At 42.4% G+C, this 26,702-nt stretch overlaps 1 protein-coding gene across 1 annotated transcript in view; it reads right to left on the reverse strand.

Annotated features, from left to right (window-relative positions):
• The window catches only part of TENM4 (teneurin transmembrane protein 4), a 353,678-nt gene that overhangs the window by 243,168 nt on the left and 83,808 nt on the right, over window positions 1-26,702 (reverse strand). The window contains 1 exon segment of the mRNA XM_055703071.1: window positions 24,313-24,522. Coding sequence (XP_055559046.1) covers window positions 24,313-24,522 — 210 coding nt within the window.

Here is a 26,702-nt window from a genome sequence, read left to right on the forward strand (position 1 = left end):
TTAAAAAGCTGGAAAGCACCATTAAAAGGTCATCCCTTTCTGTCTTGGCTTCCTAGACACCAGTGGAAGAATAACAAATGATTATGGTTTCATTTTACAGTGTAGCAAGGAGGATTTGAGATTCCACAGGGCCTCATCTGCTGTTTCTTAAGCAAACATATAATGTAATTTAAAATTTCACTTCATCACTGTGATAGCTTCAAGCAAGACGCTCCTGTATGCCAACCTTCCCTCTCAATGGCACACAATGAGTGTTGCAGACTGACAGAAACAGCTCTAAATTATCAGGTCCCCTATAACTTTGATTTGTGACACAAGGTACACTTGTAGGGACATACCCCCCTCAATCTTTTTCATTTGCTTTTAAGTGGTGCTTTGCAGTTTGTGTGTATGAAGTGCTGAAGCTAGTTATTGTCACAGTGGTAAATTATAAGGTTTAATGGGGTGCAAGGCCAAGTTTACAAAGATATTTAGGTGTGTGAAAGTGCAACAGATAAATGATGAGGTTAATACTTGTGAAAGTGTTGGAGCTGTATTTTCTAGAAAGCTTTAAGCCCAAGTTAGGCTTCATTTTCAAAAGTGGTCCATGCATTTTAGAGTCTAAGTGTTCCCAAAAGTTACTGTGACTTAGGCTCATATATCACGCAGGCACTTCTGAAAAGCATACCTTTAGTAAAATGTATAAAAGTGTCTGTACCAGCGAGCTACCTCTCTTTAAGTGTCAGGAAAGTGAGGCTACTTGCCTGGTAGGCACTCTTTATAAATCCCCTGGGAATCTTTCTGCATTTTTATGTGTATAAATAAAACTCACCTCGTCCTCTAGTGTCCTTTAAAAGCAACAGGACAACTCACACAAGGCCACTATGTGAGTATTGATAAATCCCTGATAATCCAGTCTCCCAGTGATTACTGATACGGACTTGCTGCTAAGGCTGGAGCAATGCCAACTCAAACACAGCCTACCAGCCTCAACAGCCCAACCTGATGTACAAGTGTTAAAGCAAAGGACACAGACATCTAGAAGGTGATCTACAAAGATGAGAAGAGGTCTGCTAAAAGAGACACACCTGGCTAGCCTGATGGTTCTCACCATTGCAATGACCATATTCCTCTTGATGTTCAATGAACACACAGTGAATAAGGCCATAAGCCCTAATTGTTGTTCTTGGTGTGCAAGGAAGTCTTAAGATGCACTTTTCTGGGCAATGAGCTAGAGAAGTAAAGGCACCATGAGGATAGCATTTCTCTGGTACTAGCATTCCCACCACAAAAAAACCCCAACAAAACAACACTCATGCCACTTGGTCTTCCTCAGAGTTCCATTCCTCTACAGCCACAATCAACTGGCCAGAAACCTCCTCCCTCCTTAACTCACACTGTAACTGATGGCAGTTGTTTGGAGACGGGACCGTTGCCTCTACACTATATCTTACTAAAGAGAAAGGAATAAAGGTCTAAAGACCAAAAATGAAACACTAAAATAACCAGGAAACTTTTTTTTCTTTCCACATGCCAACTATGTACCAGCAGGTCACATTTGCTATTTCTTCAGTAAATGAAGATTTACAGTCTCTGCATCGTCTAGAGAGGACAGAGTAGATGAAGGAGCGGGAAAACCCTCACACATGCCACATCAGTTCTCCCTTAAAAGAAAAAGTACCCAGCTAAGGCCTAGTTGGCCTCTGGGTCTCTTTCTGGGTTATCTGACACCTAAGTATGTGACTTCAAGCAGCAAATGTAGAGGTCAAGAAAAGTCCCCTGAGATGGGTTGCAGTCTAAAATTGCAGCATGATGTTTGCTCAAAACTGACAAGTGAAGTCCCAGACTCCTCTCTCTTTCCCTTGTACTCACTTAACCAACAGACAATGCAAGTGAATATTCTGGGCAAAGCCAGTGTTGGCTGTGCTCAGGAAGCCCCATGCAGTCATCAGAGGTCCCCCTTTGATTACAGAGACACAGTAGGGAGCAAGGAGAGAATTACAGAGGCAGACAAATGATTATTGAAAATAATCATAATGGCTTTTTATGGAATAGTTGGTGCTAGCTCCAGTTGCGGGGATGGAGGGGGAAGGATCTCTACATTAAATTCACATGATCCACTCTGGTTCATTCACATTGTTATATAAACTTCCCACTGGCAGAAAGCAGGATATTTGTAAATTAAAAGAAGAAAATCAAGCCATCTTAGTACAAATATGTTTTGCCGATGAAGACTATTTATGGTAAAGATAAACAGATAATAAAGTAGCTAACGTGGTGGGGCTGGACTTCAACTAAATCCTTGTGGAATTTCATCTCTGATTCCATCAGTTTCCAGTGCTTTAACAACATAGCTGGGGCACATTGTCCTGCACAAAGGAGAATGAAAACAGAATGAGTAACTTCTTAATTACATGGTCTATCAGATGCAATGTTCTCCCCAGCAGCAAAATGTCCATTGACTTTTACAAGGTATGGCTGGACAGAGACAAAATTATAGCAATAACTCTGCCCTAAGGAGGAGGCAAAGTCTGCAGTACTTAAGGCCTTCTTTACCTCAGTCTTTAATAGCAAATTCACTTACTCTCAGCACACTCAGCCCCCTGAGCTGGGAGACAGGGACAAGTAGAAGAATGAAGCCCCCACAATCCAGGTGAAAATGATTAGTCACTTGCTGCTCCACTTATATACACACAGGTCTATGGGGTCAGATGGGATCCACTCAAGAGTACTGAAAAAGCTGGTGGAGAAGCTTGCCAAGCCACTCTCCATCATTTATCAACAGTCCTGGAAAACTGGGGAGGTTCCAATTGACTGCAGGTCAGCCAGTGTGGTGCCCATCTACAGGCAGGGCTGGAAGGAGGATCTGGGGTACTAGAGGCCTGTCAGCCTGACCTTGATTCCAGGGAAGGTGATGGAGCAGATCATCCTGAGTGCCATCACAGGGTACATGCAGGACAACCAGGGGATCAGGCCCAGCCAGCGTGCGGTTATGAAAGGCAGGTCCTGCTTGATGAACCTGATCTCCTTCTAGGACAAGGTGACCCACCCAGTGGATGCAGGAAAGGCTGTGGATGGTGCCTACCTGGACCTTAGTAAAGCCCTTGACACCGTTTCCCAGAGCATCTCCTGGAGGAACTGGTGCCCAGGGCTGGGACGGGTGTGCTCTGCGCTGGGTAACAAGCTGGCTGGGTGGCCGGGCCCAGAGCGTGGTGGGGAATGGAGTCACATCCCGCTGGCGCCGGGCACAGGTGGTGTCCCCAGGGACCAGCGCTGGGGCCAGTCCTGTTTGATGTCTTCATCAGGGACCTGGACGAGGGGCTGGAGCGCACCCGCAGAGGGTTTGCAGAGGACACGAGCTGGGGGCAGTGTGACCTGCTGGGGGGCAGGGGGCTCTGCAGGGGGTCTGGGCAGGCCGGGCCGAGGGGCCGAGGCCAGTTGTATGAGGCCCAACAGGGCTGAGTGCCGGGCCCTGCCCGTGGGTCACACCAGCCCCCCACAGCGCTGCGGGCTGGGGGCAGGGGGCTGGGAACTGCCCGGCGGGGAAGGGCCTGGGGGGGCTGGTCGGCAGCCGGCTGGGCATGAGCCCCCAGTGTGCCCAGGTGGCCACGGCGGCCAGCAGCGCCCTGGCCAGTGTCAGCAGCAGCGTGGCCAGCAGGGCCAGGCAGTGCCCGTCCCCCTGTGCTGGGCCCTGGTGTGGCCGCCCCTCAAGCCCTGGGCTCAGCGTTGGGCCCCTCACCCCCAGACAGACCCGGAGGGGCTGGAGCGTGTCCAGAGCCGGGCAGGGGCTGGGGAAGGGGCTGCGGCACAGCTCTGGGGGGGGCGGGGGGAGCTGGGGGGCTCAGCCTGGGGAAGGGGAGGCTCACGGGGACCTTCTCACTCTCTACAACTGCCTGACAGGAGGTTGTAGCAAGGGGGGAGGTCGGTCTCTTCTCCCAAGGAACAAGTGATAGGATGAGAGGAAACGGCCTCAAGTTGCACCAGGAGAGGTTTAGGAACAATTTCTTCACCAAAAGGGTTGTGAAGCACTGGAACAGGCTGCCCAGGGTGGTGACGGAATCACCACCCCTGGAAGTGTTCAAAAAACATGTAGATGTGGCGCGTGGTGATATGGTTTAGTGGTGGATTAGGCAGTGCTGCGTTAATGGCTGGACTTGATCTTAAAGGTCCTTTCCAACCTAAATGATTCTATGATTCTAACTAACTGAGAGAAATGTCTTCCTTCACTGGTTACCCAAATTTGGGCCTTGCTCATTTTTAATGAAGACAACAGAAATTCTGTTTTAAGGTAAACTTGAGTTGACCAGAGCCTCCAGAACAGCAAGCACTGGACAAATTTTGATGTAGTCATATACAGATCTCCGCCAGCAGCTGGTCTCATGGGAGGACATCCGGGGCCGAGTTCAGCCTTACAAGTACTACCCAAATCCTCACAATTTCCTAGAAACAAGGTTCAAACTCTTCATGCCTCAAAAGCTATGAAATAAGGCAAAAAAAAAAAAATATTCACAAAATAGGAGCTAAGGTTAAACGCTGAATGCTATTTTCCATATAACGTTGGTAGGCTATAAGTTACCCCTTTAACTGTGAGAGGAAGCATTTAGGGCATAGCATATATAAACACAAATACCCCAAACACAGGCAGTGCAATGGTAAGTGGGAGCCTATGACAAAGAATTCACGATTCAGTAACTCAAGCTCCATATGACCGCTGCAGGATATGCACTACAATCTGATCTCAGCGTTTGTCACTTGTCAAAAAATTGAGAACAAAGAGCCAATTAGCTGTGGTTTGTTTTCTTTTATTTTGCTTGAAATAAAAGCTGAGCTATGATACAAAAAGAATTCCTGGTGTGTGCATGAGGCAAGGAGGGGAAAAAAACAATAAACAAACATTTTAACCAAAACTCAAATCATTGGACTTGCAAAACAAGGACAGCTGGGATGCATAATCAAGAGCATTAGAAAGATTTTATTTTATACAACTGAAACTTTCCTCTTCTGGCATTTGCTCTCTCAATATACAGTACAACCAGCAACTTCTACTGAAAATCTGCAAAGATTTTAAAGGCAGCCTAGCTGCAATAAGTGAGAAAGGGTTTTGAGGCTATGTGAAAGGCAGTGAGGGGCATATAGTGGCCCAATGATTTTCAACGATTAAAATAACACTGGTTTGCACTTAGTTAGAGATGACGATGTTAGACTGTTTTGTCACAATTTAATTAACTGCTCCTCCCCATCCTCTTCTGCAGCAGGTAAAGAGACACAGGAGACACATCACTAGCATTCGAGTGCCTCTGCAGTGAAATACATCACAGCCGCCTAAGACCATGAAACAGCACTGCATAGATTCGTAGGTCTTAAGATAAAAAAAAGGCCACCTTTTCTAGTCTCATCTCCTGGGTAACCCAGTCCACTACGTTTCACTCCACTGAACAGTAAACCGAAAGTTTCAAATACAAAATGTGTGGGGAAAATAAATAAATAAAATAAGACTACTTCAATTGCAAAGACAGGAAAATCTGGAGTGGTGGAATAGAATTACTGAAATTAGAATGTAACTAGGACAGAGGAGCTGCGATACCCATATATTACAGAGACGGCAAGAGATCTTTATGGAACCGGAAAGAAGTAGTCAATATTTTGTGTCTCAGTTAAAAAGAACACCCTATTCTGTCCCAGAGCATTGGCTCAGCACTGACTGACAACGAAAACTTATAGTTCAGGAAGTACCAGCAACAATTCAAACAGGATCAGCAAGCATTCCTGGGAAGCTTTCTATCCAAGGATGGATCCAGTCCAACATCTGATAGCATCAAAGATGACAATACATGACTACTTTATTAGGACAACCTGGTGTAACTCAAAAATATGTATATAATGCTGCTTATGGTGAAGGAGGTAGCATGCAATTTGCTAAACACTCTGCACACAAAAAAGCTATTAGCAAATTAATTTTTGTCCCTACCTGGAATCTAGCAATAATAAGAAATATATTTCTGTATTAATATTGTTTTGTTTTGCGCAAGGAATTGGCCAGCAACTACTTTGTAACAATACGGCTTTTCCTTTCCTACTGATAGTGATGGGACAATTTTATGACTGGCAGGTGTAGTGAGTCTTTCCATTATTTTTTTAAGCTCTATATTGAATAAGGAAAACCTACTGCATTTGCTACTATCACAACTTTTTGTCTTTCAGTGCTGTTCATGAACTACTGAAGCTTATTATGTTTAAATAATAAAATAATGCAGACCAAGAGAGTAATTCTGTACAAACACAGATTAAAGTTCTTTACCTAGAGCCATTCTTAGGTCACTCCTAAGGGGGGCTGAAGGGAACCGGCTGTACACAACAGGGAAAACACACTTCATGGTTAAGGACAACTGCCTTTCACATTGCTGCTTTTTAAGAAGCAATGGGAATCAAGCAATGCTGATTTCTAAGAAAAAAAAATCTAAATTTGTTTTCGAGCACAAACAGAGATAATTAAAGTACTTGCTCTAACAGGAAGCTGCATTAGAAAACAACTTTGCACTTTTGAGGATGCACACTGTGTTTCTTGTTATGCCAATTTATTTTAATTAATTCAAAAAACATTTGTTTGAGGTATTAGCAATACTGGTGCTTAGCCTGTCATTTTGCCTCCCTCTAAATGCCCAGAATGGCAATTCTAAAGCAGAGCACATCTGGTGCAAGGAGGAATCTGTCCTTCTGGCAGATCTCGAAAAAGGAGCAGTATAAACTCAATGGGCCAAATCTTTGTCCTTCCTCTCACCTGGAGTAAAGCTGAGCTATGCTGGAGTTCGCCATTGCACAGAAATACGATTAAATGCTCAATGGAGTGCGAAGTGGTGCTCATGGCACTGCAGGAGCAAGTTCATGCTTTCCAGGGAAGAAGACCATGCAGCTGACAATCCATGCCACCTCCCACTAGGCAACCTGTGACTCAGATTTAACCCCGGAGCATCATGTGTGGTGGTAGTTGGCCCACAGTCTCACTGGGAGACAGAAGGAGTTGACAGTATGGGGATGCTGGAAGGGCCAAACAAGCTAGACTGCACCCAGGTGATAGTTCTGGCATACAAAGGGAAGATGAAGATCTTCCAAGGCATTTAAAGACAAAAAGGAACCAGAGAGTAACATATTCACCTTTCTTGCGTCCCTGCTCCACTTCCCATTTCTGAAATCGCTGCTACATCTATAATATCTGCAAAAACAGCTGCTCCTCTCCAACAGTCTCTGGAAAATGGAAATGAAAAACACCATCTTCCATGTTCCTTTCTGCATGCTTCATTCAAACAATGAGACTAAACTGACCTGCCTTCACCAGCTGTTGTCCCTTACCTTGTCTACCCAATCCAAAAGAGTTGAATAAACCTTCTCCAAAGAGTTGGGCCCCCAAAATATGTGTGATTGACATGACTTCTTAAAACTTTCTCTTTTTAAAGTTTAAAAATGTAGTAAAATTTTTACCCCCCAAATCATTAGATTGAAATATTAATATTTCAATATTTTTCAATCTTAAAATTATTATGAAAATGTATTTCAATAACATATTTTTGATTTTATTCCTCTTCAGTTTGACTGTCTGTTGCTGTCCTATGTTTAAACCTGTTTAAATAAAATAAGGTGCACCAAAAACTTCACTTTACTCTTATTTGGACTGAAATTATTGGCTAATTGGAAAATTCTAGGGGCTGGCAGACTGAAATAAGCACCAAACACCTCTAGAGGTAGCAAAATCAACTGCAGGATTTGCCCTGACACATGCAGGAAAAAATGCTCTAATATCACCAGTAATATCACCTAACTGGAACTGTTTATCTTACCAGAAACACTAACAAGCTGGGGAAAAAAGGAAGTTTTGACAGTTGCATAGCAACGATAAAAAGGCAAGGTGGACATTCCCTGAGGATGAGTGTGGCACAGAGAGAGGGCAAGGAGTAACTTGGCACCAGCTGAGCTTGTCGGGTGCTGCCAGCCTGACCTTAGACCAGCTACAATCCAGCAGGCAGCAACTCCTGTGGCATGACTGCCAGCTCTCTGCCAGCGCCTTTTGCATGTGATCCGGCCAGCTATTTGCATCCAAATAGTATGAAAGCTCTCAGAATAAATAAGCAAGAAGACCAAGTCAAACAGTATGTGCGAAATGGCAGTGTCAAACAAGAAGTTCTCCAGCCAAGGCAGTTTCAGCACTCAAATGGTTCTGCGGTAGAGCATGTGAGGAGCTATGGCATGCTACAGGCTGAGAGCAAGAAGTGATCCATCGTAAACTCACAATGGAACAGCCCACAAAACCATCAGGAGAAGCCAGCCTTTCCATGAGTCACTTAAAAAGAAGACCTGAAAATACCTGAGCTTGCATATTTTGCTCACCTTAAACTCCTGCTAAAATCATTGAGATCAAACCCTAAGTCACATTCAATTGTTGATTTACTCAGTGAAGTACTTTCCTGTTAACACATGAGAAACTATGACTTGCCACCTCCACAACTACCACATGGTGCTGTGACAGTGCCTACACTAACTAGTGGGTTTGGTAGATTATAACCATTACTAGCAAAGGTAATTTATCATATAGAAGAATTTACCATATTTCAGAAGAAGAAAGAAAACAACCTATATGTTGAAGCTAATGAAGAGCAAGCTTTTCTTTTAATTATAAACCAGTGAAGACCAAGCAACAAGGTAAGTGTAACCAAGGAGAAAAATTTGCCCCTAAACCTTTCATTCTCTCTCACAATAATCTTACTTTTTTCTCTTCAATTTTTAACCTTCTTTTGTCACCACCAGCACTAAAAGCTGCTTTTTTCCCCCCTTTTGCTGGAAGAACAAACAAACAGTTGCCATTTCAGTCAAAGCAATGTTATTCTTCAGCTGGTTGGCACCGTTTTCAGCTCACAGGGCGGTCAGTTCCTTTGGCCCCCATCCAGCAAGCTGAATAAACCATTCTGGCAGTAAGTGCAACTCTATTTGGGCTCAGAAATTGGTGCTTCAGACCTGTTTCCAACCTGAGCTCTTCCAATTTACAGCACTCCAACGCCACAGGAAGTACACCAGACCAATCTGAAACTCAAATATATTTGAAACAAAGCTTTCTTCCGCGCTTTTAGGTCTTTTTCTACCCTCTTCTTCCCCCTTTCCTTAATGTTTACAGGTTGGAATTTAATGTTCTTTCTTCTGCCAGAAGTTTGGCTTTTGCAACAAGTACTTCATCCAAGTGAGCCATTTTCTCCAAAATGCACAGCAGCGGCAGAAATCACAGACAGATCCTTATAATCTTTTCTCTTTTTCTCACTTCCAATCTTTTGTATGGAGCACTCTGAGAGTCAAGAATAATTTTCCCGAAATTACAAACCCCATGTTTTTACAGACATGCAGTCACCCAGTGCAAGACTTTGGACTCTCACAGTGCAAAATGAAAAACACAAGAAAACCTGTAGAACAAGAGAAACTATGGTTCAGTAAGTGCAAAGTCTAGCTGGAAGGATTGCAACTGCAGGACCAGGCACTTAAGGCTACTCTTATGCTACACACTCTGGCAGAATAACACTAACAGCAGAATTCCACTTTACTGGGATAAGGGATGGGCTTGTGAAAAGGGCAGCACATGTGAATGTAAAGTTTGAGAAATTGTTTTGAGCACTGTGTTTCAGTGCTCAGGTTATTTCTTTGTCTTTCCTCCCCTCATTTTTCACACCATTAAAATTCCAGCTCAGACACCAGACTCAAAATGAACAAACAAATTTACCTTGGTTGGTATCAAAATCCACTGGCGCTCCGGCGGCTGCTGCTGAAGCTGCAGTGACACTTGAGCTGGGCCAGCAGAAACCACTCAGGCGATTCATGAAGGGAATGCCAGAGTGACAGATTAAGTACAAAACTAATCCACACGTCATGTTTCTACTGCACAGGTGTGTTCAGGGATTATCTTTCTGCCATGCAAGTCACTTATGCCAATCTCTAAAGATCCTTTCTCTTTCCTTCAGCTCCTCAGACTACCTGAAATAAGTCTTCCATGGCTACTGTGCTGAAAAACTTCCAGGGAAATTAATTCTGTAAACTTCAAACGTTATCATTACCTCTTGCATACAATAATTTATCAATCATTGTAGCATGCAAACAACCTACTCTCTTAGCATCTGAGCAGATGAAAGTTATCCACATTCTTTGAAGGGACCTTAAATGTTACCCCCTTCCAGTGCCCTGCAAAGAACAATTTGGGGAAAAAAAGAAACATGAAAGCTTTAAGATCACCTCTAAATCCTGCACATAAATATTACCCTAAGCCAGGATGGAGGTAAATAGTAAAAAAGATGCAAGAGCCCTGAGATGTGTTTGAAGTTGTCAGATAAAAGTTAGCATATACAAACTCCCATTTAGCAATTTGAAGAGGTTCTACTTAATGGATTACACAGCAAATATGGGTTCTGGTTTCCAACAAAAAGTGACATGCAGTAAAATATTTAGGCAATCTTTTGAGTACTACGTAGCATTTCATAAATTAAAGGGCTTTAGTCAGCTTTCCACGTGACAGCAACAAACCCACAGTTCAGTCACAGAACTGTTTGTGTTTTATCACAAGATAGATTGGAGGATCTTCTGGCATGGACTGACACTGACATAAACCGCTCAAGAGTTTTTGCGGAGAAGAAATGGAAGACAAACCAAACTGTTTTAAACAAAAGCTACCACAATATTCAGCACAAGCCTAAATTCCCTTTTCAGAAATTAATGTGAATAAAAACCAGGACAGAATTTTCAAATAGGTAGTTAAAGTGCCTTTACAAATTTCACAACTGTGTTTGAAAACCCTTTGTCATTCCATTAGCAAACAGGATATTTGTTGCAGATCTAGATATAAGTAGTACTGTCCATATTTGTGTATTTTATATGAATTCCATGCATGAACACCGCGGTTGTCTGTAAACTGGGGAAATTCCTAATCATACTAAGCCATTTTCAGTGGGTGAAATCAGGTGTAGGAAATTCCTTGCAGACTGTTAGAAATCAATTGCGCCAAAGCGCTCAATTTTGTTAAGTGTCTCTGAGTAGCTTTTGGGAAAGAACATAGTGTAGTAGTTGTTTCAGAAACAGGAGAATAAGGGGGGATGAATCCCGCCGTGATGGTATCACAGAATGCCTGGGTGACCTCAAGCTAGTCACTTGTGACCTCTGTAAAATGGAGATAATCACACTTATCTGATTCAAGGAGGTACCAGGAGACCTACTGTTTCCTAATTGCTTAGAGATATACACAGGCAAGGTACAATATAACTACTTCTATTAAAAACAGTTACATGGGTTAGGTTTCTGGAAATATCTACTGGTGACACAACAGATTTTACCCATCTGTAGTAAAAGTGTCAAGTACTGCTATTATTTTGACCTCATTGATAAAGAAAGGATGGGTGGTCTGGTAGACTGAAGAACATTTTGGCTGGAAGCTATTACCCTTTGAAACGACCTCTTGTTTCAAGTTTCACTGGTGTATCAGAAAAGTTACAGGCAGCAACAGTCAGGCTTTCTGTAACTCATTCTACAAAACCACTAAAATCTGCTTTGTGTCCTCTGACTTGCTACTCCTCTATACTAGTCATAATGATATTTTTCCTAATCAAGCATACATTAATAGTAGGAAACAATGCCACCTCCTTCTGTTTTTACTTGACCCATCTGTCTTTGGGTACTCATTGCATATGTGAAGCTACACCAACCTCAGTTGTCCCACACTATTAGAGAGGCATAGAAAAACTGACTGCAGTACAAAGAAGGACAGCAAAAATGATGGTAATTAAAGAGGAAGCCTGAATTTAAAAATAAAATGCCTGAATGAGGAACAATATGGCTTGAGGTAGAATGTAGAACCTTCTGATAGTCTCATGTAGCCATTCAGTTTCAGGGAGAGAACTTGTCTAAGGTGATTTTAAGGCAGAATTTATGTAAACTGAGTAGCAAGGAAAAGAGCTGATTTACATTAAAACATAGGACAAGCAACCATCAAGCAGTTGTAGTTTTACTGTTGAAATGTGACTCTGGAGAATTTTTACAAAATCTTCACATTCATCCAGGCAGGGTAGGGCAAGGAAGGGGTCAGTGTGTAAGTATTAGTTTTAACCTGGAATAATCCATGCTGATTTCCATTTCACCAAAACAATTTTATACCAAAAATACCTATACAGAATCCAAATATCGGCACCTCTGTCTAAAGTGCTCATTTGCTACAAAGTATCCTTGTTTTACTCAGTGTGTTTGCCAGAATGAACCACTCTGTCATTTATATCAGTAATGAAACCCACACCCACACGTGCTTCAACACCAGACTTGACTAATGGATGAATCTTTATGCCACGCTCCTTATGAAACGCTGTGTCCTATCACGTTGCGACGATACTGCCACTAGATTTATAGCTATAACTAAATCATCTGATCATACCACTTCTGTGCTGTGCTTCTTCCATTACCACCTAATGTATCAAAAGCATCGATTTTACACTTGCGAGCTTTCCTGCTGAAGCACTCCAAGGTCTTGCAGCACTTTATTATATCCCAAGCCCACTCCCATAGCTGTCATGCTAATGAGGCATGTGTTGCTACTTTAATTTTTCTGAAGCAGGTCACAAAGCTCAATTCTCTCCTCATGTGGGAGAACCTGGAGCCCAATTCCTGAGCTGTCAGGGCTGGCTGGTTTTGAATAGTGCATATGATGACACAGACTCTCATCTTACCGGCCTGGCCACTACAACACCCCTTCCCCCCAAACGCCAAAAAGAAATATGGCCACTTATAGTTTCAGAATGCTTTTCCCTATTCGCAGCATGTTGTACTTATCGAACACCTCTTATTCTGAGGTGTCCAAAACACTGAAATTATAACCTGCTTAACCTCAATAATTCTGAGAGGCAGATTTTTGTCTCTACAACGCAGGTCTTACTTAGACAGAAAGAAAATGAAACACACCAAGATTAAGAGACTAAATTGGCAGGACATCTAGAAATAACCTGAAAACCTACAGAAATTTAATGCAACAGAAAAAGGCTCAGATCCTCCAGAAAGGAACAATATATTTTAAGACAATAGGTAAAAATCGCCTGTAATTATGGCTCCCTTCCAACTCGAGATAGTCTATGATTTCTGTGAATTTACTGCCCCGCTAGGGCATCTTCAGTTAGAACAGGTAAGAAAGACAAGTGACAACAGTAATTTTTAGGCTCCTCTGAAAGGCATCCCAAACACTCTTGCTATATTTTGTGGGTTTAATTACCAAATAATGCTGATGACCTAAGAAGTGAAAGGTTAGGAACAATTAGGAGGTTATTAATCAGGGCCAGTCTGGCCTTCTTATTTTGACCACTCTTAATAATAAAACTACTTGGTGTCTGAGACATTTGATGAGCAAAGAGGACAGATTTAGGCTTCAGCAGTTCAAGTAAAATGGAGTCACTGGTCTTTCACCCCACCATTGCTGCTTTTAGTGAATGGTTGTATATTTTCGTGCTACTTTGACATGTCAATATCAGCTGACCTATTGTAAGCAGAAATGTGATATATGTCTGAATTTTATCAGCTTCTGTCGTACAGTTTGAACCATTTTGTCTTTTTGCTACACTTTCTTTGCTTTATATGGAATACGCTTTAATTAGCAGGCTTCCATTAATAAACCTAATTATCACATGGAAAGAGAAAAAAAGCTCTATTTAATCTTCCCCGTTAGAAGTCAGGGAAGACTTTGAAGACATGATAGAAAAAGAGTGCCTAAACTTGCCGGCATCACCAGCCCTTACCTGTGGAGATGTGAGCACATGTTAAAAGCCAGCAGTAAAGCCCTGCAATGCTGTGGACCTATCAGCAGAATGGAGTGGGAGCACAACAGTATTTTTCATTTTCAAGCAACAAACTACTAATGTGCGAAGCTTGTAAGAATCAAACAATGATCATGATCTCCCATTTTATTCATGGAAGAGTGAGGCACCAGCACTTAGGTCACTTGGCCGAGGTCACAAAGTGTCACCAGCCACCAATCTTCTGACTCCCATTTCCAGGCATTACTTACAACAAAATACCAAACTCATAGATTTTGAGCTAATGCCGATCATGCATTTAAAACACTATACCAGGTATTCTATCTCTTTTGGGGGGGTTTCTCTCAATTCACATATCAGGAATTAAAAACAAACAAAACTTTTAACCCTTCAAATTCTGGTGTTTTCCAAACTGCCAGCAAAATTAATTCTTATGTAGGATGCATATACTGGGGCTTGTAGTCCTCAAAGGCTTAACCCAATTGACTCTAAGGAACTGTGACAGTCTTTCATATACAGACCTCCAAGATCAAAGGCTTCTTCTGTGCCATAACTGTCTATCACATCAGCTTTACTACCAAGTATGGGCACTAAGGGCTTGGTCCTGCTGTTAGACACACGGTTAAGGATTGCCCTCTCTTGCACAAAACAACCCTACTGCTTTGCACCCAGGTACACATGGGAAGTAACTTCAAAGGATACACCGTGGTTCATACACACACAGCAAGAAGCTGCACTATCCCCTCATGTCATGTTCCAAATACCATTTTTCAGAAAACTCATGCTGTATTCACAGAAGGCACTTTTTCCTGAGTTACTGCCTCAAACATTTTAACCTGCTCCTTTCCCTTCTACTCACACTATCAAAGCTTCTGCCCAGAATACCTAAAGCTATCACTGCTTTAGCTGAAGAATTTGTTGGCGGTCACATGATGGCTTGAATGCCGTGGTTGAGATTAATAGTGTGTTACAATAAACACAGCGAATAATGCAAAGCACAGAAACGATGGAGGAGGAAGTAGGGGGAGACATCATCTTCTGAGGCTGTGCTGTTTAGTTTGAAAGAACACACAGGTCCGAGTGAGACTTCTGGCATCTTCTCCCTTACAAATTAATCACTGGTTCACAGTGACCAGCACGTTTCAACTTATAAATAAAATTCAAAGCCCCCAGGTCCTCATTTTAAAACGGAGACATATGGCTTGAAAACAGCTAATGGAACAAGCTTTCCCAAAGTTTGAGATTGTTCCCAATTGAGAGATCCATTTCACAGTAATAACACAATGCAGCCACAAGTACAAGAGCATCAGACTTCCTTCCTGCATTTTATAACACTTTGCACTTCCACACTAGCTTTTATCTGGTGAACGGAAAAAGTTCTGATGAACATCAGCAATAACTTTTGAAAGTGTAGAAGACACACAACACTGCAGGAATTGAGAGCACACACAGATCCTCAGCCATACAGGCATCAGCTCAGAGATGATACATACCCAGAAGTAAGTTCAATGCTGTGCACCCAAAAATCTGAAAAGATTTGGGGGCAGGGAGAAGGGGAGAAGCTTACATTCTGAAACCTGATGTCTGCAAGTATATTACTTTCTGAAACCTGATGTCTGCAAGTATGGAGCCACAAGTCCCTTTTTGTCTACTTGTTCACCATAGTCTAAACCACAGCTAGCTCCAGTAATATCACACAGGTGAAGAAACAGTTTGGAAGGATACTGAAGCCAACAGCTTGCTCTATCTTCCATTTACAATGGAGAAAACCAAGGCTAAGTTTTTTAGCTGAGAAGCTTGTGGCAGAAACCAGAAGGCTGAATTCCTAGCACTTGCTCCAATCTCTGGACAACTCTGCCTTCAATGTTTTATTCTCCTAAAGCTGCCCAGAAGCATTTTTTCCACACAGAATCTGCTCCTCTGGGGGCTTTGTTTCATGCTAGTCACAAATCTCCTAGTATAACCTGAGGTAGACCAAAACACTGGCAGTCCTGCAGTGAAAAAGCATCTAATGGGCCATAAATTAATGTTTCATTTCCTTTAATAGCGTAATGATTAATTCCTTCTTCAGAGCAAGATTTTGTTGCACATTTGGTAGTTACACTGTAAAGAAAGAAACATTATTTTTTTTTAACATTGAAAAAGATCAAAGCCAGAATGCTGCTATTTTTGTTTGTGCTCTCATAGCTGGGCTCTTTAAACTGATTTTTCTCCCCAATTTTGTAAAGAAAAAGGTAAAAAAAAATCCATCTTAGATGAAACCTTGCACAGCTTGTCAAATTTCAACCCACAGCGAATTTTTACTGAAGATATAAACCTCTGAAAGTAGGGGTTTCTAATGGAAATGCTGACATAACCTTAACTATACCAATGCTGCTGTAATGCTCAGGTTACCAGGAATATTTCTGCTGCCAATTCAGTTTAAGAAGTCTGAATGCATATAATTTGTTCCAGTTGTCTTTCCTCAGAGTGGGGCTCCTTTGTGCACACTTTCCAATGTGGCTTGCATTAAAAGGAAGAAAAAAAACCACCCTACTCCTATGTAAATTCATATACACACTGATACGGTTTTATCACAGCTAAAAAGCTATAAATCTGCTTTTAACTGATTCAGTGTGTTCCCCACTGGCCTGGAAAGGTGACTCATTTCATTGCTGCCCTTCACTGAATGTGACAATCATAACTTTGCTTTGTTCTCTTTGGGGTATTTATTCTTTGAAAAAAAAAATATATATATAAAAAAAAAAAAGCACCAAAAACCCCCTCAACCCTGACTTGTTGTGTATTCATATTATCCACTCCTGACCAAACGTTACCCTGTTTGAGCTAAAAGGATTTTAGCTGGGTCAGGATTTGACCCTCATTATGCTAGGAATCTAATCCAAATGCCTCCCACCGATACTGGCGATAAGAATCTAGTCCTATAGCAAATGATTTGCCTCTCACCTTTGGCTCATCCTGAAGCCAAACAACTGCCAGGTTAAACAAATACTCTCAGGATGCAAAGTGAATTCATGGGGCCAGAGCTTAAGTGACAGAAAGGTGAGCAGGCATTTCTAGAGCTTCATGTCCTCTGAAAGGTCTGCAGCTTGCACACTGAAATCTTTCTGAATTTTCCTCCTGGTAGGAAGGGTGAAACTGGAGGAACAAAAGCTCAACGGGACAGCTCCAGCACTAAGTGAATAGGAGTAGGAATAATAATTAATGATCTGAGCCTCCTCACACCTGCCAGTTTACAACTTCTTACTTGATCTTCAGGGTCTAAGAGGCAATGACTGATGCTTGGGAATTCAAAACATGAACCTTGTTGCCATCTTTACAACAGATAAAAAGTTGGAGGAATGACTTGAGGACAAATTTTCAAATATGCCAGTGAATTTCTGGACAGTTCTAGTGAGTTCAAGTAGATGACAACTGTGAAAATCAAGCCAAAATGACCTCCTAACTGAATTCTCAAGCTCCTATGGACCTACAGTCAGACACAGCTCTTTCCACAATAAGTGGAAAAGGAGGAATCTTCTCAGGATGATTCACACCCTGATGGCCTGAAATGCCTCTAACTAAATTGAAAGCTTATAATTAATTAGTCTATTGTTTAGTTTTCTCACTAAAATTAAAAGGGAGGAATTTGGGTCACAGGTTCTCTGGCTGAACTCTGAACATGTTCCCAAATTAGAGGATAAATTCAGTGAAAAATTATGTAAAACTGGTTTTCAAAAAAACTTTTTTTTCCAAGCACCTCTCCTACCATTGTATTTTTTTCATTCATCACCACAGATTTCTAAAAAAATGTTATTTTATTAAAGATTGTTTTAATACTATTGCTAAACTAAACATCTTCTAAATCTTTCCTCTCCTTAAGATGTTTCACCCTGAACTTGCTTAAATCTTGTGGGGGTGTGTGGTGGTGGTTAAAAAATTTTAATAGGGAGCACAGTAATCCAAAGAATATTTTTAACTTTTTTAAAGACACTTGGAAAATGATTGGCTGTATTTTCCTATTCCTCAGTTTCCCTTCTGTAATTATGAATTACCATTATGAGTAATGGTAACTGACTGCTAATGGACTCTGCAAATTTCTGGTAAATGATGCAGAGATTAATAGTTATTCTTAACATGCTTAATCAAGTAGTAAAGAAAGAAACAAAAGAAAGCACTATGCGAGGACAAAACACAGTAAGAGAATCAAACCTCAGTCCACAAGCCTTTTTGGAAAGAAAACCAAACAACCTACCCCTCACATTAAAAAAGATATAATTTAATTGGGATTTATTAATAATTATTAGATGAGCAAAATATCAATTATTAATATTACATTATAAAAGGTTCTTTTGCTCTCTTCAGTCAGATCCCTGAAAATTCTCCACTTCTTAGAAGGCTTGCATAGAATAACAGAATGGTTTGGATTGGAAGGGACCTTTAAAGATCATCTAGTCCAACCCTCTCTGCAATAAGCAGGGACATCTTCAACCAGCCCAAGTTGCTCAAAGCCCCGTCCAACCTGACCTTGAACACTTCCAGGAATGGGGCATCCACAGCTTCTCTGGACAAGTTGTTCCAGTGCCTCATCACCCCCACTGTAAAAAATAACCTCATGTCCAATCTAAACCTACCCTCTCTCAGTTTAAAACTGTTGCCTTTTGTCCTGTCACCACAGGCCCTGGTAAAAAGTCTCATTCTTTCTTTGAAATGTTTCAATATTCCATGTCTTTTGGGCTCCCTCCTGCAGTCTGATTTCTCTGTGACTGTCTCTTACACCCCAGTGTTGTAAACACCTAAGCCTGTGCTTAAACAGGACTCCTACAGGACAACTCATCTGTCTGCAGTCAGACCTAAGTTCAGAGGAGTGACGCCTGATGCAAAGCAGGCTGACGCTAAATTCAGCTTTTCAGCTGGTCACACTGGCCTGCAGAATGAGTCTGAAACAGCAGCGTCTGTGTGGCAGAGTGTGCAGCACCAAATACATCAAGGATACTAAGGAAATAAACACCTAGCACAAACATAGGTAGATTAAAAACTTGTAGCAGAAAATGCCCTCTGTTTCTGGAAGACGATTTACTTTAGGTCCAGAAGAAATCCAGCCACAGCATCACTAGCGGCAGATGATCTGGTCAATTACTCAGTGTAAAGTGCCAGAAATGCACAATTTAGATCAAATTAAACTATCGGACAAAACACAGACAAGGCTTTAGTAGTCCTCATCAGCCTTTTTGTGAAGGATTTACTTCCATAAATCTTGTAATAAAAAGGTGGAACACTTTTTCTGAAGGACAGGAAAGGGAGGTAAATTACAAACAGTGTTTGTCTTCAACAGCTCAAGGCTGATCATTAAAGAAAAAAAAATCCTAAAGAGAAAATACGAGACATTCTTTAGGTTACAAATCAGGAGGCTTAGATTGGTCCAATTTAGTTAAAAATGAGAAGGAAGATGTTAGGGGAACTTACTGCTTCAAAACGTCCAGCACTCTAAACAAAGAAAAAGTGGCAAAGGCAGTACACAAATCTGCATTAACTCCCTGACCGCCGATTTTTTTTGCCAAGTGGCTCATTCATGCAGATACCACTAAGTAGAAGCAGCACGTTGTGGGGGTTTTTTTCAGCTTCTGGGGTCAAACTGGTCTTGATTTGGCCTATTTTGCACTGAAATCAAGGACCTATGGAAGTTGCACTCATCTCCTGGGATCTAACCCTGGAATATTTATGTATGTACTCAATATGGTTTTCCCTCCTCTCATCCACTGACATCACAATCTGTGCCTGAGGTGTGGGCCACATTGTCCGTGCTTCACACAACACTGAACAGTCCTCTTGGAATTCAAAGTCTAATAATACTGTGAATCATGCCTACCTCCTGTCTCTCGCTCTCTCCATCAGCAATGTCACTGTGGGTGACTGACAGCGTGACCCTCCGCTGCTGCTTTTTTTGTGAATAAATGCCGTTAGTGGTAGAAAAGGAACAGGACTGGTTAATCAGTGGGGAACAAAGAGTTGTTGGAATAGGGATGTATTTGAGGGAGAAACCAAAGAAACTGGGGCACATATATTCAGAAGTGGTTGATAAGACTCCAAACTGTATTAGTTCCTTCCTATGGAGACTACAGTAGATGTTACCTCAAGTGTCACCTAAGTAAAGTAATTTCTAGGACCGGAGAGTCAGTTTTAGATGTTCTCACAGCTTTCTAGCATCTCCTCACCTCTGCTAGAATTAAATAAAGCCCATGCCCTGGTCTTCGAAATCGTGTTTGGGAATATTAAAGTGCCCAGAACAAGAGGTTATTTTGGCTTTTGTGGCTGCCTTCTGCAGAAGTTGTTTCAAACGCCTACATCCAGCCTTCCTGTCTGCCTAATACGAGCAACTTAAAGAAACACACAAGACCCCACAAAATGGCAAAAGCACACTTCACATCGAGTGACTGCTCACTGACGAAACAGCTGGAAGAAGCCACACACTTTGGCTTTGACTATGAGGCAACGTGGTCAGTGTTCTGAAAGGAATTTAGATGCCAGCTTTCCATGGATTTAATGTATTTTTCAAAATCTGTTCTTTGTCACTCTGCACATTAGCTCCCGATGGGTCTAACAGCCATTACTCTACCTCATAGCTGTGCTAAGCAGAGCTATACCTGCTATCTCCCCAGTGCCACAGCTGTGGATGCTGAGGGAAGTGAACAGCAACAGTCTGGCTGATGTGCTCTTCCTAAACACCATTCTCCAGAGACACTCTATTACTTTTATTTTAATTTGTTTTTTCTGTTATTTACTGATTCAAATGGAGAGAGCTGCTGCGGCCAAGCCAATCACCAGGTTCTACATCCCTCCCCTTGGCTAGTGCTCAACCTTTCCCAGCCAGTCAGCATCCTCCCTGCAACCCTACTGGCTTTTGCTTCTCCTTCCATACCACTGCCTACATGGACCAATGTCCTGACCCAACACAGCATTTGCACGTTTCTTAAAACAATCAGATTACAAGTTGGATGTCTTCAGACAGTTCTGGCTTCTCATCAGTCATATACATACATATATACCCACATACCAGTATATACATATACTGACTGATGAGAAACCTGACGAACTCATTAGTGTTTCTGAATATTCACCAATATACCCAAGGCAGCCTAGTGCTGAAATCCTCAAACCAGGATATTTCCAAGTTCCTGAAAGGAAACACCTTGAGATATTTGAGAAAGCTGGGTTGTTTAGCCTGGAGAAGGGAAGTCTCTGTGCAACTTTTCAATACTTAAAGGAACATGGAGATATACTTTTTACCAGGGCCTGTAGTGACAGAGCAAGGGGTAACAGTATTAAACTAAAAAAGGATAGACTTAGATTTCATATCAGGGAGTCATTATTTACTATGAGAGTGGTGAGACATGCAACAGGTTGCTTAGAGAAGTTGTGGATGCCCTATGCCTGGAACTGTTCAAGGCCAGGTTTGACAGGACTTTGAGCAACCTGGTCTGGTAGAAGATGTCCTTGCCCATGGCAGGCAAGTAGGACTAGATGACCTTTGAAGGTCCCTTCCAACTCAAACCATTCTATAATTCTATGACATGGAGACATTCACATCCTAGCTACTTTGAGTAATTTTCTGGAGTTGACATAAATAAAAACAAAAGCAAAAATGTCCCAAGTCTGGAAAGTTATTTTTCCTTAAAAATAAGTGCCTGCTGATAGTATAGGTACAATAAAAATAGGGAACTTTTAATGTTCTAGATTACTTTTACCTTATAAGAAAAAAACCCAAACAATGGCTTGTAATACATCCAATAGAAAAATAGAAGCCCTAAGACGCCTGCATATTTATACACTTATTAGTTTTTTCCAGCCTTTATTTTAAAGTTTAGTTGGACATTTTCCTGGAAGCGTAGAAATAATACTGTAGGCATTATTACCTTTCTGGAATGAAAGGAACTTAGATAAAGAATAGCCTACTATATCTTCAAAAAGTAGCATGTTTCTTGAGTTCCATGTGCATTATATTTCCAATTTACATGGGGATTTGTAACAGCGGTGCTGCTCCCTGGGTGTTACTTACTTTGGATGGACTTCTCTAAGGCTGAGTTTACACAGCTGTGGAAGGAAAACCTAGCCACAATCAATTAAAAAGTGCAACACAAATCCTTTGGACAGCATTCTCGGGCTGTCCTGCTGTTGAGACAGCTACTATTCTCTGAGAATGAGTGCTCTAACTGTATTAAACTTAGTCCTAACCAAAATAAGCTTTTACTAATTTTCACTATTTAAGGAACATAAAGACCTGCCTTTGTCATTTAAAGTTTAAGCTGACTAAGCCTGGTAGAAACAGAACCTTAAGGAACTAAAGCAATTAGATCCATTTACAGAAGCCAGAAGAGTCTGTGGGTTTTAGACATGATGGGCTTGTATAGTCTGTACTTCTTATTCATGTGGACTCTCAGATTATGGGTTGATAGGTGGCATAATAAGTCACCTTTGTTTTCCTCCTGATAGCAGTGTGATGCTGAGCTGATCCTAACAGGTCACCAGTGTGCTGGCATTACCTGCACTTCTGATTACTGAACAACTAGAATAAGCACGCAAATGAGACCCCAGACGCCCTGTCTTTGTGTGGGACATATTTATTACCAACCTGCTGAATCCTACACACAAAGAAGGCCTCAGGGAATGTAGTATGTCTACAAGCCAATGCAAAAAGCACTGAGAAAAAAGAGCATAAATAAGCAGGCAGCTGAAAAGCCTAAACTCTAACTCACCAGCACATCAATAATACAATAATGTCGTCAAGCCACTGTGGACTCTGAACACTGCTTTCTCTGTTGTTCAGCTAATTAGTAAAAGAAGAGATTAAGGTCTTTAATCTCACTTGCTTTCTCTTTCTTCCCTCTTTTTACCTGAGAGTGTGCATGTATGTGTATATATATATTCCCTAAATGAACAAAGATAATATGCACATTTCAATGTTGAAAACATGGGGTGGAGCACGAGTTTGTCTTTGCTTCCAACAAGAGGGTCATCTACATGACTTCAAATTTCAATGTACTGCGACTGCAAGGAGTCAGATGTGTGTGTGTTACAGGGTGGGAGGGGAGGGGGGATGCTGAACAGAGGATATGAATTTTAAGCAGTTTCCCCAATGAATATGACACTGTATTTCTCCCTACTCTCCTTAGGATGACAATCCAGAGGAGATAACCTCCTCCTCTGAAGGTAAAGTTAGTTTTTACCATAACAAATCCAACAAAAGAAAAGAAGAGGGAAACATGGGGGGTGGTGGGGTTGGTGGAGGGAGACACAAATTAAATGTCAAACTTTCTTTCCTTACTTGGAGATAACAGCATACTAAGAAACCTTCTTAGAAGCTTAACATAAATGCCTTTAAGCTGTTGCCAGCTGCAGTAAACCTCTCTCTCACCTTTCTTTCTCTCTTTCAAGATATCTTTGAATGCCTTCTCCTTCATCATAAATCAGACCTGTGAGCAATTATCACTCAAGCCGGATGGCAGCGGCCTGAGTGGCCACTGCTATTCCACTGCTGTAATCTGCACTTCGTCAGGTTACACTACCCTTGATGAAATTTCACATTTCTTTGCCAATGAGCGCTACCTCTCTGTTTATGACTCATTGTCTTTGCAGCAGAGAGCTGTGAATCTCATTCCTCTTCTTGAAATTGTTTAAGCAGCACAGTCCATCCGGTGGTGCTAAGCACCCTCAGCTCCCCGTTGGGGAGTCTTAGAGCATCCCAGAAGCACTGGGTTGTGCTGCTGCCTCAAATACTTACCCTGTATCTCTCAGCCACCTCTGAGGGAGGCATGGACGCAGACAGCCTCCTCTGGCCTCTGAGGCTGAGCACAGGGTGCTGATGCTACTGTCACAACTCACAAGGAAACTCCCAAGTTTTCAGCATTGCCTTTTCCATCTATACAACCCCTTTGGTGACAGGTCGGTGACAGCAGCGGGAGCTCCAGGCCGCTCTCAGGTGCTGAGGGGCTGCGGTGGCAGGACCCACCTGGCCGCCCTCCCCTCAGCCCCCCCGCTGCACCTGGCCACCCTCACAGAGAAGGGTGTTTCTTTGGTGAGTTTCTCAGTCAGGAGGTTTTTTTAAAAAAAGAAAAATTAAAAAGCCCAACAAAATCACCACCCCCCCCCCCCCAAAAAAAAAACAACACAACAAACCAAAACAAAAACAACCAAAAAACCAAAAACACCCAAAGAACAGGGGAGAGTGCTCCAGCCTTCAACTCAGGGAAGTTTCTGGAGCTCTGCCCAGGTACCACCGTGGGTGGCTCATCCCTCACCACAGCCACCCAGCAACACGCGCAGCAGCCAGCATGAACCTTTCCAACACTGCGTTTTGCAAGCTTTATGAGGTGATTTCCCCACCACCACCACCACCATTCCCCTTAACCCCTCTCCCCAAATTACTTATTTATTTTTAAACAAAATCCCCAAACCAACCCAAAGGGCACATCCGCAACCTCAAGCCAACCTCCATCCCCGCGCACGGCTGTCGGACCAGCGAGAAAAGTATGTAGAGAGAGAAGTCACTCACCGTTGGCGGCGACACAGAGGTTTCCAGAGCCACTTTTAACTAAGAATGAATTAGGGACAAACTCTTCCTCAGAGTCAGAGTCCGCGGCCGGCTGGGCCGCGCCGTTGCCCAGCAACCGCCCCGGGCCCTCATTGGCCGACGGCGAGGGGGGAGGGGAGGGGGACTGCTCGGGGGGGGTGGAGGAGGCGGACGAACAACGCAGGGGAGGACCTGCGGGCCACAAACACACACGGACACACAGAGAGAAAAGGGCGGGGGGGGGGTGGGGGGTGAGAACGACACACACACACAAAAACAAAAAAGAAATAAAGTAAACAAATAAACCCGACAAAACACAGACAGAGAGACAAAAATGTTGAGCCGGGGAACGAGGGAAGGCTGCCCCCCTCGACGCCTGCCCCGAAGGGGCAGCCCAGCCTGAGGGGGTCCGACTGCACATATCTGCCCGCCGGCGCTGAGGGGGCGTCGCTGTCCCCCGGGCGGTGACCCTCCCTTAAAACTCGTATCCATCCGAATTTTTTTTGTAATTTTGGTTTTGGAGGGAGCCCCTGGTGTGAGAGATGCTTCGTGCCACAGAGCGGGTACTTGCTGTCAGCGAAGACGAGCATCGACGCCGGGCAGCGTTGTGCTAAAGGGAAAACTTTTGCCTGACGTGTTGTGAGGTAAATTATTTCTGATTTTGTGTGAAAAGGGTAAGGTCCTTTTGGGGATTGGGTTTAACCATTCCCTTATCGAGTTTATAAGGCAAACAGCCCGAAACCTCCCTCAGGCGGGCAGAAGGTGGAGGAGGGCGCCAGGCATCACTATGTGGTGTTGAAGCATGTCAGCGAACCAACGTGCTGACACAGGGCAGAAGCAAAGCTCTGTGCAGTGTCATTTCATTGATTAAATCATAAGAAATGCAGCAAATTAGGTTCTTAGATAATATTTTACATAAAGCTGTGTCTGATCGAGGGAGACCTACTGGCTGCAAGGAAATTGGATAAGGTACATGGAGGTTAAGTAGATCCAATTCAAAAAGCACACTGTAAATAATGGTTATCAGGGTCTTATTCCAATCAGATTTTTAAGCAAAACTGGGAAATCAGAACCCCCAAACTGGTGAAAAAACTATTGGGCAAACGTGGAGGTCAGATATGTGCAGTACATCAATAAAAACAGGGGGAATATGAACACAGACATATAATAGGTTAAAATACAGGACAATGCATTTAAACATGAGCTTTTCCCCTTGATACATTTGATCTGGAAGTCATAATGATTAATCTCCCATATTTTCCCAAATACTGAAATGTTATCATGCAAAATCCATCAAAATAAAAGAATAACAGTCAGCACAAGAAAACTAGCAAACGTAAAAAATGATCTGTTTCTAAAAAAATACATTTTGAACATAACATAGCACACAACATAGCTGTACAATATTTCTTATGAAACACAATATGAACACTTTAGAAAAGGACACAAACCCAAAACAATAAAGTGGGTTTAACATTTAAATCCCCCAAAGCTGGTTCTGCTAAGTTTCCTTCCACCTTGGTCATCAGTTTTTCGCATGACAAGCCCTTGGTTGTCACCTCCCTGGCATATGCAGATCTTATAAATTGTGAATTATAATCAGAGCAGAAATTGTGGTGTGGGAGGCAAAGCCTGGGAACTGGGGAGAATATAGGACTGTACCTGTGCTCAGAGACACTCAAGTGACTGTGGTCACCCAAAGGAGAAGCCAGTCTTGGTAGAGACCCTACGCTTTCTTGCATGAACTGCAGTCTGGGCAGCGTGCAGACTGAGTGCAGAAGTAGTGAGCCCTGTGCGTTTTGTTATGGTCAGCAGTAGAGTTGTGCCGGTCTTGTTCTTTCTGACAACCCTCCAAACAAAGAACTTCCTCCTTTAGGAATGCAGCTTTTAAGGAATCTGCAGCCCACTTCACACTCCCTGATCCTTTTTGCGGTGCCAGAGCTGTAACCTTCCCATTGTGTTAACTACTGGTAGGAGCTGGAGAGAGACAGCAAAAAAGGGAGCTTGTGCAAGTGGATGAGCACGGCTTTCCCTGTCACAGACCCTGACGTGCAAATAGAGATTCAGCTCTAACTCTGATGTGCACTTGAAAAGAGCAAAGTCTACTTTGCGTCATCCTCTTTGCTGCAATGGAGATTTGATGATCCCTGACATGTAATAAAGTTTAAATCATGACTTTGATTTGCTGTGCATTTCTAACAAAACAAGATAGTATGGTCAGAGCCTGAATCTAGCATGATGATGAGTGAAATGGAAAGAAGGTGTTAAACCTATGTCTTCCTATAGACCCATACAGTTTTTCAGAGTGCTTTGTAACTGGACAACACATTCTTCGAGCCATTAAGAGAGACAAACTAGATTATTTAAAAAAA

Source organism: Falco cherrug, chromosome 2 (assembly GCF_023634085.1).
Source record: "Falco cherrug isolate bFalChe1 chromosome 2, bFalChe1.pri, whole genome shotgun sequence".
Lineage (NCBI taxonomy): Eukaryota > Metazoa > Chordata > Aves > Falconiformes > Falconidae > Falco > Falco cherrug.